This window comes from Thunnus maccoyii, chromosome 15 (assembly GCF_910596095.1).
Source record: "Thunnus maccoyii chromosome 15, fThuMac1.1, whole genome shotgun sequence".
Classification (NCBI taxonomy): Eukaryota; Metazoa; Chordata; class Actinopteri; order Scombriformes; family Scombridae; genus Thunnus; species Thunnus maccoyii.
The window spans coordinates 27,940,115-27,955,675 of NC_056547.1; the positions used below are offsets into that span (position 1 = coordinate 27,940,115).

The 15,561-nt window shown below is 39.9% G+C and overlaps 1 protein-coding gene across 2 annotated transcripts in view; it reads left to right on the forward strand.

Moving 5' to 3' along the window:
• The window catches only part of LOC121912520 (retinoic acid receptor beta-like), a 224,467-nt gene that overhangs the window by 131,624 nt on the left and 77,282 nt on the right, over positions 1 to 15,561 (forward strand). Inside the window, exons 1-2 of one of the 2 annotated variants that reach the window (XM_042434669.1) lie at positions 16 to 818; positions 13,558 to 13,706. In XM_042434669.1, the coding sequence (XP_042290603.1) occupies positions 662 to 818; positions 13,558 to 13,706 (306 nt within the window). In that variant the 5' untranslated portion in view covers positions 16 to 661. Of the gene's footprint in view, positions 1 to 15; positions 819 to 13,557; positions 13,707 to 15,561 lie in introns of those variants that run through there. The other variant, XM_042434668.1, reaches the window with a different exon arrangement.

A 15,561-nucleotide genomic window follows, 5' to 3' on the forward strand; every position in this document is an offset into this window, starting at 1 on the left:
TTTCTTCTCTCCGCCTTGTTCCGCGCTGCGGAGCTGCAGTGATGTCAGCCTGCCTGGGTCATTTGAAGGTCAGCAGCCTCGGAAGGGTTCATACAAAGTTCACTCGCATATATTAGGCAATTCAATCTTTCATTCTCTGTGGCAAAACTAGTTGGAAATGAGCTGCACGGGGGACGGATAACCCATTCGTCATCGGAGAGGAGAACGTGTGCTTTTAAACGCCGTGCGTGTTATTTTTGATATTAGGAAAGAAAGATCCTCCAGTTCAGGCGGGCTTTGCCACAGCTTTCTCTTGTGTCGGGAACCGGGACGGGGCGAAGCGATTCAGCGAAAACACACCGGGATATTAACACTATTATTGTTGATATGGAGGAGTCCGTGGCTGCGCGCTGAGTGGACACGGTGCCAAAAAAATGGCAAATGAGCGTTTAGAAGAAGCCGTGGAGCATTTTGGTCCGAAATAATTCATGATTCCGGTGCGGGACGAAGGAGAAGAAGAGGAGCGAAATCTGCCGTGCCAAGGAGAGGAGGAAGAAGAAGAAGAGGAGGAGGGGGGAGGAGGAGGAGGGGGGAAGCAGCGGAGTTTGATGGAGTTGTGTGCGCTTATGCCGGTGATTTTTATCCATAACGCACAAGAGTAGTTGAACGAAGCGCCGTCATCATGTTTGACTGCATGGACGTGCTGGCCGTGAGTCCCGGGCAGATGCTGGATTTCTACACGTCCAGCCCGTCCTCCTGCATGCTGCAGGAGAAGGCTCTGAAAGCCTGCATCAGCGGACTGGCGCACAGAGAGTGGCAACACCGCCGGAGCGCACACTGTAGGTCCAACTTCTCGTGTTGTTGTTGTTGTTGTTGTTGTTGTCGCTGGTGTTATGGTTATTGGCTCACTTAAAGCTGCTCTAAATGATGATGGGTCGGTGATCCACATGATTCACAACAAGTTGCCATAAAGGGCCCGCAGGTCTGATAATTATTGAGAAACTGCTCATCACATAAAGTTAATTTAGACAGGATTTATTTGAGGGAAACCTTTGAAATCAGGGCGCATGAATGCACCACAGATTCATGAAGGAGGAATAATTCTGACACCTGGATTCATTATATTTATGTAGCAGCTCAGTGACATGATAAAGTGTCATTTTCCTTTGTTTGTGTGATTTTTTTTTTTTTTAAAGTTTATTTTTGCTGTTAGATCGAGTAGAAACCTTCATTCACCCCCAGCTTGTCTTCCAAACGTCATATTTCACTCCTACCGTGCGCCTCCATAAATTCTCAGCAGTGGAAGCAGCCGGGACCTGCTGATGTATGGCTTGTCTCAGATCAGTTCAGTTCAGAGAGCAGCAGCCTCCTCGCTGCTGGCTGGAGGAATGCAGAGAGTAAACACAGGCGGCGTTTCCACACCTCCTCCCCGGCCGCACATGACAGGAGGGGCGGCCTGACGAGCCGCGACCTGCGCGCTCTGACACTGATTTAGATAAATGACCCCGCGGACTTTTCAACAAGATTAACGGACTACTATCGGAACATGTCAGCCTCTTGCGTTTTGAATTGGCCGGGTTGATGGATGGACTGCTGCTAGTTTTAGTTCAGGAGAAAGAGTGCATGCTTTAAAGGCAGCTGCATTCCTTAGACTATTAAAAATGATTCCTCATGCTGCAAAAAGTAGAAAAATGAAATAGGCTATCTAACAGGTAAAAATGAGTTGTTAATACCCTGTGGGGAAACTGTAATGCTGTGATGTGAAACTGTAATTATTCATGTGAGAAAAACCTTCATAAAGGATAGGTGTTGCTCTTAAATTTATCACCTACAGATCAGGATCGTTTTCATCCACTCACCCTGTAGCTACTCAGAAGGCGCTCGTCAGTGTTTGTTTTTGGCTGTCCCCCTGCTGCTGCTGCCCCGTGATTTATTCTCATCTGATAATGACCAGCCTCCAGCTGTCATTCCTGGGGAAGTGTTTGCTCAAGGGCACTCAGTCCGAAGTGGCTGTTATCAGTGGAGGGAAAGTGCAAAAGCTACAGCTGCCACCTTTAACCTGACCTGCCTCTCGCTCCTGCTCTGCTGCAGTACAGGGTTTGATGAAGAGGCTTCTGATAGAACCTACAAGTCATGAGAGAAAACAGAGCAGATCTGCAACTGACCTCTGTTTTCCTATTATACATTAACCCGCTGCTTATTTTTTCTGTTCATCATTTTGGCTCAAACATGTCAGAAAACAGTGAAAAATAACCATCACAAGAGCCAGAAGTGATGTTTTCAAATAGCTTGTATTGTCCAACCAGCAATTCAAAATCAAACATATTCAATTTATGATCGTATGAAAGAAAAACAGAAAATCATAATTTGAGATTTAAGATGCTGGAACCAACAAATTTTTGGCATTTTTGCTTGAAAAATTATAAAAAAGATCAATGAAAACTAATAAATTTTTAACAACTAAATGTTTAATGGCTACAGCTTTAAAACAAACCAACAATAATCCAGCAGGGAGCTAATAATCATTTCTGATATGATGTTGGTGACAGTAAAGTTGATGTTAATGCTTGTGGGTGAAATATTGTGTTAAAATAGTGAAGTTCTTCAAATGAAACGTTTTTATTTACATCACGTTTCACGTAAGTCTAAAAATGACAGATAGTGAAAATAGAATTTCATCATAGCAGATGATTTGTTAAATGTTTCCTGTATTATTATTCCATATTATAATTTGATTTCTTTGTTAAAACACGTTCTTTGACAGGCCGCAGGCGGGAATTTAGAAATACTGACATTCTTCAAAACACCCTTTAAGAGATTCCACCAAACCCCAAAAAGAAGATTTTAAATTTTTTCTAAAAATTTTGTTAATTTTCCACTGAACTACATTTCCCGTAATATTTATTTCCTTACTTGAAGGAGTAAATGCTGACTGCTTTACGCTGGTTTCACTTTTCATAGAATTGTAGATTATTTTATTTATTTCGGAACTCACGTTTCGCAAAGTTTCTCCTCTTATTCACCCTCTGACGTCACAGCTGCCAAAATCACATTATTCTCAGATTTATTCAGAATTTTTCATCGCTAATTTTTTTTTTCTTCTTCATTTTTTAATATATTTACAAAACCATCCGAATGCTGCTTCCTCCACACTGCCACCAATAAAATTCATTCTCAGTCTTTTATTTATTTACTAGCTTAAAAATTGACAAAATTGAACTTGAAATACTGAAATCAGCCTTTAAAATAACCACTATACGTCCGCTCTAAATTTGAGAATATAAACTCTTCTCCCGCCTGCTAAAAAAAAACCAAATTCCCCCAAAAACGGGCGAGTGCGTGACCTCAGTGGCAGCGACAGGCCGGCTCTTTGTGTCATTTCTCCTGCTGAAGACACTGCGGTGCCTGTTTGATTCGATTCTCTTCATTAACGTCTATCAGTTGTCACAGAATTAAGATAGGTCAATGAATAAAGTCTGTATTCTCTTTCTGGACGTTATGTTTCTTGTACATTAGTTAAACGATTTAAAGTAAGTTAAGATAATCTTACGATTAACAAATATGCTCATTCTGGCCTTTTAACACGGGACTCATGAAGCGCTCAACGGGACGGAAGAAGAAGATCCTGTTGATTTTTTTTCTCCCCCAACAAACTCGTAAAGCTGTGCTGTGGCCTTTCAGTGCTGTCAGACAGGACACCTCTGCCCTTTCCCTGTTTGAATAAGGCGCTGTTTAAATTAGCCTTTGATTTGAGAAAGCCTCTCCCAGGGTCATTGCAATGTTGGTTTATTAATTTATTTATTCAGGATAATGGAAACCTCCTGGGTGTTAATTAGCCACGTAGACAACGAGTCGGCCATTAATGCACTTCCTCTTCCAGTTTAGATGTTAATTAAGAATGATCAAGGACCTCCTTTACACAGATAAAATGGGCTTTGCGGCTGAGGAATTGCCGCACGATGCCCACGCTGTGTGAAGAAACAAATGAATATCACATTAGAAGCATCTTATCTCATCAAAACAAATCTAAAAACTATGAGACAAATAAGTGGAAAGGTGATTGTCTATAAACAGTGCCGCTATTGTGACTTAAAAAGATAAAACTGGGAGCTTCCAGCGTGATATGCATCGTACAGCTGATGTCTGTTATGGGATAATTGGGGCCTTTTTGTCTTCAAGGCTTAAGCGCCTGTGATATGGACATGAAAGGCCATTAGCACAGCTTGCACACCAAGCTAATTTAGTGGGCGTGTGAAATGAAAGGCGGATGGGGGGAAATAAAAGCGATGTACAACAGTGAAATGAAAGGAGAGCTGTCTGATGCCAGGCATGTTTAATCGACATGATTAGGACAGCGTGAGGGTCCCGCCAGGGTTACACTGATACTGTGTATCGGGAGCGATGCCGGCCTTTTAATAAATATCAAATACCAAGTCTCCTATAGACTCCTGCTTGACCACAGCTGCAGAAAAAAAAACACCTTTTCATGTTTTATTCACTTGTGCAGCTCTGCAAGAATGATTCATTTCAACACTCTCATGTTTCTCAGAGTTTCTTATGTCATAGCTTTTAAAATGCTGCAAAAAATAATTTTCATCTGCTTCCAGTGGAGACTTATTTTTTCTGGTGATGGTCTAATTGCTGTTTCAGAGGCTTTTTCACCTCCTTGAAAACACTTCATACCTAATTTGTTTGGCATGAAGGCAAGTTCATCTGTGTAGCACCCTTTAACAACTAGGCTATTCAGAGGTCTTTACATAAGGCATAAAAACATATTAACACAAGGATACATAAATATGGATTTAAAAAAATAAAGGGATAAAAACAAACTAAAACAGAAGAATAAAAAGTTAGAGTGAGAAATATTAATACATATCATAAATTTAATTAAAGATTTGTTTGGCAAATACAAAAGTTTTATTCCTTGATGTAAAAGAGACAACAAGATGTACAGTATAAAAACTACATAACATAGCAGCAGAAATGTCTGTTGGTTGTAAACCAGTGCTTTATGAAGAAATCATAGTATTTTAAAGTCAATTCTTTGACACACAGTTATAGTCATAAAAGATCTGAGAACTCAACTTTCTTGTCTGTTAAATGGATTTTTTTACAGAGACCTGTAAAGACACCAGTATTCATGGAGAAGATGTTCTTAGTCTTGTTGGGACACAAGTCCTTAAATAGTTTTATAGTTAAAGTGACAGTAGTAATTAGTCTTAATGTGGATTGTAAAATGTAGGTCTGACTCTATAAGATTTCTGACTTGGTTTGTGATCTTTAACATCAGGAGTTCAAGGTGAGCACTGTCTATTAATCGTTCATCTTCGGCACCAAAAGCAATAATTTCTGTTTTATCTTTAACTTTGAAAAAAATGATCAAACACACAGTCATTGAGGCCTGTGATATGATGAAGGTTTTGTTCCTATAAAAATCTTAAAAACCCACTTCGGTCATCTTAACAATCACTTCTTAATATAAACCACATATTTCCATATATTTTGTGTATATTTTTAAAGGGGACACTTTATTTAACAAATCACAAACTTGATCATGAATGTACAAGCAGACTGTGGAGAAAACTGCAACATTTAGTTCGTGATTTTTCAACTTTTGTTTTTTTTTTACCCCTTAAATTGATTTGTTCATGTACATTTGCTTTAACCTTAATACAGTTTAAAGGTCTTTAAGATTTAAACATTTCAAGTGAATGTAAGGTAAAATTGCAAAAATGACCTTAGATAAAATATTAAAATATATTAAAATATTTCTCATGGTTCCAGTTAATGGTCAAATAGTCTTTATTAGACACTTTTCTGCCCTCATAAAACAACAACAACAACAAAAAAAACACTGAATACTGAATTTTTATTGGCATAAAAATATAACATTTTAGCATTCTGAATAAGAGCAAGAATATCAGTAAAATAAATGATTTCAGTCTAAAAAGATCAGCCTACAAAAGCAAACAAATCCTGTATCCTGTTGTCCTGATAGTTAAACTGTTGTGTACAAAATGTTATCAGCTCACATATATAAAAAGATTCTCTGCTTTTCTGTACCTGAAAATAACTCACAGGTGTATTAGTTCCCTATATTTTCTTTTCTATGAATTCTTCAGCTGAAACAATCTTTTTTTATGTTTGCCACACCCGTCCCAGAGCTGCCAGATCCACTTCTTTTGTATCCTTGACTGTTTTTTAACATCAGAATCAGGTTACATTTAAAAGTGCTGGCACGGAGAGAATAAAATCAGCGGCGCTGTGCTTTTAAGGCCACGAATTCCTGCGGATTAAAAAGAAACCTATCGCATTTCCAGAACTTTATTCCTTCCTTGCACTTTCTCCCCTGTCATCTACTTTTATGGCTGTCTTAGCTTCTCAGTTTTTATGAAAGCTTTGAAGTGGCTCGCACCTGTTGTGTTTGCCGTGTAGAGTCAGCCAGCGCTGCTGCTGCTGCTGCTGCTGCTGCCGCCGCCGCCGCTGCTTCCTGTCACTGTGCGCCCTGTCTGCAGTTTGACCTCAGTGCTGCAGTCACCTCGAGGTCGACATGAGGTCGAACAGGGGGTCAAAGGGAGGATTTGAGGGAGGGTTTGGTCACATGACTGCCTGGGAATTTGTAAGCCTAAACCCCAGTCCCCAATTATACCTTCTATTATTATATATATATAGAAATATAGTCAAGTTAGTCTTTTCTCTGTCAAATATAGAACAGATTTTGATGAAAAGCAGATCCTCCACTCCTTCCCACTGCTCTCTTCTTCCATTTCCCCACCAGACATGAAGTCAAATGACTGCTCTTCATTGTTATTTTCTTTTCCTTGAGTGTTTAAAGCTCTTGTAAATATCCCTCTCCGTAAAACGCACAGGCGAGCAGCGCAAAGCTGCTTCTAATTTGCTGTACTTTGGGTGAACTTTGACCATTTCCTCTGACTGGGCCTGGCGTATGTGAGCTATGCACTCTGCGCTCCTGCAGAGAAAACCTGGAGGAAAAACACTTCCAGACTGGATGGAGCGTCAGCTGAGTGGAGGAGGAAGAAGAGTAGGAGGAGGAGGAGGAGGAGGAGGAGAGAGGTTGGAACCACCGAATGGAGTAATATTCCACTAATCCTCCCAGGCTATGCCCACCACTCCACACCCAAATCACCACAGCTTTTTTTCTTTAACACAAACCAAATACACAAATACCCCGAGGAGCTTCAGGAAATGTCACTCTCTCTTCACCCTCCTCCTCCTCCACCTCCTCCTCTTCTTCTTTTCCTCATTCCTGTTTCTGGTGATTTGTTATATTTTGTCAGGTTTAATTCAATCAGTGTGATTTAGGGTTCTGGCTTTCAATTGAAACTCAATTGATTTTTATTTAAATTAGAATGAAGCACCAGATTTTAAGTACACTCTTCCTTCCATTATCTGCAACAGAAACGCAGCTTTGTCCTAATTTCGAATGCGGCATCATTGTGTTAAATTGCCTGTGTGCAGCGACAGACTTTGCTTCAGGTTCTTTGCCATCTGTTGGTCCTGTGGACCATGTGGGCAGAGTTTTACATGTCACTGATTTTCAGACTGGATAAAAGCACAGAGAGGGCAAATAACAGATAGATGATGCTGCAGCTCTGCAGATTATTTCGACATTACCTACAAGTAACCTCACATGCTGCCTCACAGTGCTTGTTTTGGGCTGAACAGGTGTCAGCGATTTGTCAAGGTGATTGTAGCAGCTACTGGATAGTTTCTGAGGGATGCTGCCAACAGCACACATACTGTACAATATAATGATGGTTTTCAAGCCAAAAAAAAGAGGAACAGCATGTAGAAAAATGAAATATTAAAATCAGGGCTGCAGCGTTATTGTCATTCTGCTGATTATTTTCTTGATTAATTGATTGTTTAGTCTATCAACTGCCAGAAAATAGTGAAAAATCCTCATAAGTTCTCAGATGTCTGATCGACAATCCAAAACCTAAAAGATATTTTGTTTACATCGACAACAGAGAGCAGAGGAAAGCAGCAAATGTGCACACAGGAGAAGCAGTTTAGTAGCGATCAGTTACATAAACACTGTACAGCATGTAATCAATTAAAGTGCATCATATCAGAAATGGACATGTGATAATGAAGTGGATTTAATTCCCATCAAAGGAAATGAAAGTAGACTTTAAATGATGGAATTTTTATTTTGATAATACCTTCAATGACCTGATCAACATGTTCTACATTTAGCATTCACTGATTAAAGCTGCTACACTCAGTGATCTGCTCCTCTCTCCTCTTGCTTTTTTTTATTTTCATAATTTTGGCTGGCCAGGAACAGCACTGGCCTATGAGGTCATTGCAGCGTTTTTCTCAGTACATCCATGTATTATCCCTATTAATAATAATAAGAGTAATAATAATAATCAGACAGGTTGTAAACAGACTTCATTGGAAGAGCAAATGAAGGCGATTGTCCAAACTGTCTGTTGGGAACATTTATTAAATAAAGTGGTTTAGATCATCTGTATGATACTGGCTTGTTTACGACTAACAAAATTAAGAAACTAAGAAGTTGTAATCAACCGTAATTTATATTTAATCAAAGTTTTGAAACTGTGGTGAATGTAGCTAGTCATGGTGCATGATTGATCTGATATTATCAGATCAAGACATGATGAGGTTATTAGATCATGTCTTGTCTGGAATCCAAACAAATTTAAATTTAGGAGAAAAAAAATTTCAGTTCAGTGAAATTTTTTGCATCAGCTGTGTATTTTTCCTAAGCTCATGTCTCAAAACTGACAGGCTGATATTTAAGAGAAGTCGGTATTGGCCCTGTACGTCTGTGTACTCCTGGTGTCAGTGAGCTCAGTCCCAGTGGACAGGCCAATCAGGAGAGCTGTTTTCTCTAGTCTTTCCCCTCATTCAGCCTGCAGCCTCCAGCAGGGAGTGTGTGCTTTCCTGTTTGACCCCACCGGCAGGTTCAGCCAGAGGCTAAGGGTTCAGCAGCCACGGCAGCCCCGCATTTTTCTCTGCTTGCTCTTAAGCCAGACTCGCCGTGCCGCATGTCTGTCACCAGCCTTTATTCCTCTAATGGCTCTTTCTGTGTATGTTAACATGCAGGGAAGTCGACTCAAAGATTAATCACGCAGAAAATGGAAAAAGGCTCCCCTGCACCTGATAGGGCCCATACACCACCATACAGGTACCCATTGACCACCCCTCCCTCCACCTCCTCCCACACGCACACACACACACACTGAGGGGTGTAATGCATCTACGTTTATGCGTCCCATCTGTCTGCAGGTGGTCACACCGCCTCCCAGAAGCAGCCATAAGTTTCAAATAGGCAGTGGGGCCAAATTGTTGGTGCTGCCTCTCTTCAGTGTGGGACTACCCAGCCGTCACAAATGCTCTGAAGGCATATCAGTAGCAAAAGTATTTTTCCTCTAGATGTATGTTAAAGTGTGCCGTGCCACCTGGGGCAGGCTAATATACACTGCTTTTGTGCTCCAGTAGTCATACATCCTCATTACCATCGTATGTGCCTTGTTTCACTTATTATATGTTTTTGATGCAAGATGTGATATCACTGTGTGTTTTCTCTGCAGAGAGGGGAGAAAAGTATGATTTTAGCTTGTGTTTGAAATGAAAAACCTCTTGTATCTAAGCAGCCACTCCCAGCAAATTATGTTTTCATAGTTTTATTTTGGATTATTCCAAATCCATGATGTAGAAGAGTACATAACTGAAGTGCTAAAAGAGCCACATCAACAAATGTGAATATGTTGAGGATATCGATCTTATTAACAACGTACAATGACTTAATGACTTAAGTCATACTTTAATGATAATAAGTTCATTTACATCTTCAATTTGATTATATATTTAAACAGCAACTTCAGCTTTCCTACAGTGTTTTAACTTCTCACCTTGCTGCAGTGATGTAGAGGTGTACTCCAGGGTGTGTCAGTACACTGTGACATCACTGTTGGGTGTGGTTACAAGTGCAGCAGAGCACACAACTGAACACACCCATCCGACTTTGAACTGTCAACCAGAAAGAGCAGTGTAACACTACATTTCAGCCTTTTGTTAAATTAATCTTAAAACAATCCTTCCAAACAAAGTTACAAAGTCTCAACCTATTGATTGTTAATAAATTAACCTTAACGGTCAAAACATGAGGGGATTCTTTTCCTGTTTTTCACTTCTGGAGAACCGTCTCTTTATCTCATACACAGACGTTTGTGCTTTTTTTGTGTATTTTTGTGGCAGAGCACCCTAATGAATTTTAGTGCAGGAGAAATGCACTGCATATTAGAGACTGAGAAAATTTCCCTAATGAATGCTTTACACTAAATATTTTCCTGAAATGATTAGTCGGTTAATCAATTTGTCAACAGACATAGAATTAATTAACAAAGGCTCACTATGTGTAATGTGAAAAGTGTCTCTCATAGTAATGAACCCGCAGAGAATTATCACCCAGTTAACAAAATACACCCCACATTTGCATTTTCATTATGAAGTAACTAAGAGATTAAGAGTCTACAGCCATGCAGGTGGCTCTGAAGCTGTACTCAAGCTAAATGCTAACATCAGCATGCTTACATGCTTGCAATGGCAATGCTAGCATGTTGATGTTTTATTTATATATAATGTTCACCATGTTCAAGTGTGTTGGCGTGCAAACATTTGCTAATTAGTAAAGAAAGTACAGCTGAGGCTGATGGGAATGTCATTAGTTTTGCATGAATTAGGTCATAAACCAAAGTATTACACAACATTTTTTTGCCAATCCATCAAGTAGATGGTGAGATATATCACAGCATAAGTGAAAACTTTGACCTGCTGGTGGTGCTAGACGAAAATTCCAAAATGCATAGAACGTTTCCTCTGGGGACCTTGAATATATATTGTAAATTTTATGTTAATCCATTTAATACTTGTTTAGAGTTTAGCTTATGGTGGCACTACAGGAAAAGTCAGTGCATCACCAAAGTCAGTAGGATTCATCCTCTGAGGACCATGAATGTCTGTACAAAATGTCAAAGCAATACATCGAATACTTTTTGAGATATTTCAGTCTGGACAAAGGTGGTGGAATGACTGACCAACCGACTGATATCAATCCCTAAAGCCATGCAGCGAGCATGGCTAAAAACCTGTATCAGTCAAATTTTATCTTGCACTGCACACCATAGCTGGTGAAACATGATTATTTTATTAAAACAGTATTGAGCATTAGCCTTGCCTAATGTCTCAAGTATGAGGACGCCTGTATTTTCCTGATGTACAACTCTGAGAAGAACTTTTGAGGCAAACTGTTTTGTATGCGATTATATTCTGACATCATATATTTACTGCAAGACCTGCTCATAATTAGTGTGTAGTTTGAAATTGAAGCCCAGCAACACAGTTAGTAAAACACATAGCTGCAGGATTTTGTACTAATTGAAAGCATGTGAAAAGAGAATTGCGATAATTAAGCCTATGGTAAATAAATAATAATACTTTAAACATTGTATTAGTTGTATTCACACATAGACACAAAAACTGTCCATTTTCACACTTCCTCCCTGATCAGATGGCTTTGTGTGTCAGACCACTGGCTTTCCTCCAGTATGATATCTCACCATACATCTGCTTTATGTGCAAGCTGCTTCTGACCGCTCTTTGCCAGCAACAGAGGGAAAGCATTTGGACCATTTGCAGCAAAGAGATGACCTGACTTCCATGAAAACAAATGCCTTTCTGTCTGTCCTCATCAGTGAAACCAGGTCGCACTGCAGTCGTTTAAAGAATGGAGAAATAACATGGCTGACTTCCCCTACTGAAGTTGTTTACTTTCACATGAATACCGCTTGAAATTCAGACCAGCAAACTTTCCTAAATCCTAACGCAGCACCATTATGTCAGCTTTATACAAGTCTACTTAAAGATTCTACAGAAGCTTTTAGCAGTTGATGCTGTCACTGTTTCATAGCAAGTCACCGAGACTTCTCCTTGCAGCCCAAACTTCTTCCTCAACTCAGATAAGAGTGAGAATCAATAGATATATGAATCATCTCATTCTAATTAACCTTGCTGGTCATCTTACTGTCTCATCCCTTATTACAGAGGTATCATTTATCCTCATGTACTGTACTGTATGTTCCTCAAACTTGTTAAGTCTTCCCTCGAGCCACTGAACTTGCTGAACGCAAAGCTGCAAATGCGACATGCGCAAAAAGTCACACTGTGAATGTAGCGGAAGATTAGATTAAACCACCAGGGAATTCCACGCAAGGAAGGGTCCAGTAATTATAAGAGCTTGTCCCTTACCATCAGTAATTGAGTTTACTCTGATGAAGTACGGAAGAATGTAATCTAATCAGCAGAGATGCTGGAAAGACTGCTCTCCATTTTCTGTGCAGATACGTTGTGTGCACAGTGGTTGGCTCTCTGCATACTGTAGATTTTAAGTCTGGTACATTTTCACTTAAAGGTGCTAAGTGTACTATGATTGCTGGTCTCTTTCTTGAAGCATTGCTAGTGCTGTTATTTGCAAATTAAGACTACATCTCCCATAAATACTAGTGTGTAATGTCTCTCCTACCTGCTTTCTGGTGAGACTGTTTTTTTTCCCCTCACTGGCTTTTCACATCCTCTTCTATGCGTCTTTGCCAGAAGTGTTTTGACAAGATAAAATGTCTGCCCTGAAAAGGGTTTATCGGCTTTGCAAATGTTTTATGAGGAAGGTAATGCACTCCCACAGTTACAAGAAAACTTCACAGGACACCTTAGATAAAGCTATGCTAGCTGTTCTGTGAGGCTGTACATGCAAACATGCGCTCAGTGGCAATGGTAACACACTGATGTTTAGCAGGTCATGTTTACCATGTTCACCTTCTTAGATTAACGTGTTAGCAATGCTAATTTTGCAAAAGAGGTGTGGATGGCACTAGCTTTGCAGGTATTATTGGACAAAGTCAAATTTGAACCTGATAATGACATAAGATGAAAAGTGAGGTGGTCATCAAAGTTATTACAGTTCATCCTTAGGAGAACATGAATTAACAAATGTCATGGTAGCTGTTTAGATATTTTTCGCAGACCTGGTGGAATAACCACCTGACTAACTTACCATCTCTAGAACTGCTAGCATGACTAAAACACAAACTGACGGTTTTCTTAAATGAATAAAACAACATGGAATCAGTGCTTTTACATCTTTTTTGTGTGTATTGGGGTCTGACCTATTGCCAAGATATGCCAAGGACTTCCTCTTCCCCTTAAACAAGAAACCAACACTGTGAAGTTTCATCAGAAGGCCACTTGTCATTTGAATACTAGCAAGAAGTTTTTGATGTGTAAAATCAGTGTTTCCTCTTTGCCATGAGACCGAAACTAGCCATTCAGACATTTTTGTGCAACAGTATCTGGGCCTATAACATTTTGAGCAAACAGTTTTCTCATTGTGGTGAGGTAGTTTTGAATAATGTCTTGTTTCCTGATTTTAAATGTAAATGTCTTTTCCTACTTCCAGATGTCTAAATGAATCATTTAGTCTTTCGAAAACAAGCTTCTTCATCTTCTTCCTCTTGTTTGCATTCCCTGTAGCCATTGAAACGCAGAGCACCAGCTCTGAGGAGCTCGTCCCCAGCCCGCCGTCCCCGCCGCCCCCTCCCAGAGTCTACAAGCCCTGCTTCGTCTGCCAGGACAAGTCCTCTGGATACCACTATGGTGTCAGTGCTTGTGAGGGCTGCAAGGTAAGACTGTTGTACTTAGACTAAGTGACGAGTTGTGTTTTTCTCTCTGAGACGCTGAGTAAAAAGGGCATTTTCACTCTGAGTTCATAGAGAGTGGTTATTATTGAACGCGGATGTGGTTCACACACGACTGCCTTCATTTAGCCTCTCGAGAACCTAGCAGCTGGGTGAAACTGAGAGCTTGTTGAACCGACTCTGGAGCTTTTTGTCTGAACTGCTGATCTGAAACTATGATCTGATCAACATGATTCGACACGGTCTGTATTATATGTTGCAGGTTTTACCCCTGAAGCCCTTTCTGCAGTTAATTCCTTATCATTGAAGGAAATTAATGCATTTTCCTCTTCAGTTTCCCTTTTAAGGAATAAATGGAGCAATACAAAGAATAATGGAGCAATACAACAACCAAGTACAAAAACCATTATAGTGACCATGTCACCCCATGTCAGTTTACCACCCAGAAAGACCTTTGTGGTCTTTTGTATCCCAGTCTTCTGAAATGTAGCACGGTGGCTCAGTGGTTAGCACTGTCGCTCCACTGTAAAAAGGTCTTGAATGGCCTTTCTGTGTGGAGTTTGCATGTTTTCCCTGCACCTGGAAGTGTTTCTGCCGGTTGCTCAGGTTTCCTCCCATAGTCCAAACTCAAGCCAGTTCAGTAGCCTATATTATCTTAGTGCAGATATATCAGTAGCAGCATATATGTTGTCTGGAAATTTCAGTACAGAAATGCCAAAAATATGTTTTAGATAAGCATTAAAGTTCATTCTTGACCTTGGCCTATATAGTAGTTTGACAAAACAGTCCCAACTAAAGATCCTCTTACAAGTGTTTTGTGAAGCTTTCAACCCTATCTTTATCTGCAGATAAAGTTTACTTAGTTGTCATGGAGATGGATGTGTTGACATGCAAGCTCAGTTGCTGTTATGATTCATACATGGCTAATCTATCTGCTGATTTCAACAATGTGATTTTGTTGAAATCACCAGAAAAAGAGTTGAGTTTGGATTGCTTTGTCAAATTTCAAATGTCAAAAATGAACTTTTGAGCTTTTTGCTTTTGAGCCAACATGGATGGAAATTACTAAGTGCTATGGATGAACTCGTAACAACTTCTGAGCTTACATGTCAACAGATCCATCTCCATGACAACTAAGCAAAACTACAACTGCTGATGAAGAACGTGTGATATTGTTGAAGGCTCTGGGAAAAGTCAGCAAGTGGGCCTTGAGTTAGGAAAGATTTGTCAAATGTTTCTAGTATTTTAGAAACATTGTAACCATTATATACTTTAGTTGGTCTACTGGAGAGCACTTACAAATGTGTTTTTCAATTGGGAAATCTCTGTCCCATATTTTGGGAAACAAACAAAATCCCATCCACCTCCACTGTATTGTGATAGAGCAGGTAATCTTAGAGACACATACCTGCAAACCCGGGAAAATAAAATCTAAACTCTGCATGGCAAGAGTTTGGCTGCTGCACACAGCTATTTGCTGCTCAAAGTTTATGATGGTTCAACTTTTTCAACTTGCTGCCGTGACAGTATCTCCTCTAAGTCTCCTCTGCTGTTCTCAAATGTTCTACTTTTAGACATTCTTTCCAACATCTGCCTTGCCAGCACTTGTCTGTCCTCTCCTACTTACAGCAGCTGTTGCTAGGCAACCGCTCACGCCCGCATCCACATAGACATACATACATACAGTAGATTCGGTAGTCAGTGAATAAAGGCTGCTAAATGTATTTTTTAAAACATCTCTAAATCATTTTAACTTAAACAGTGAAACTTTACATTTCTTTGTTAGTGGGAATAGTAAAGTCTTCTTGAGAATTGCACGTGTGTTCCTTGCAGACAACCT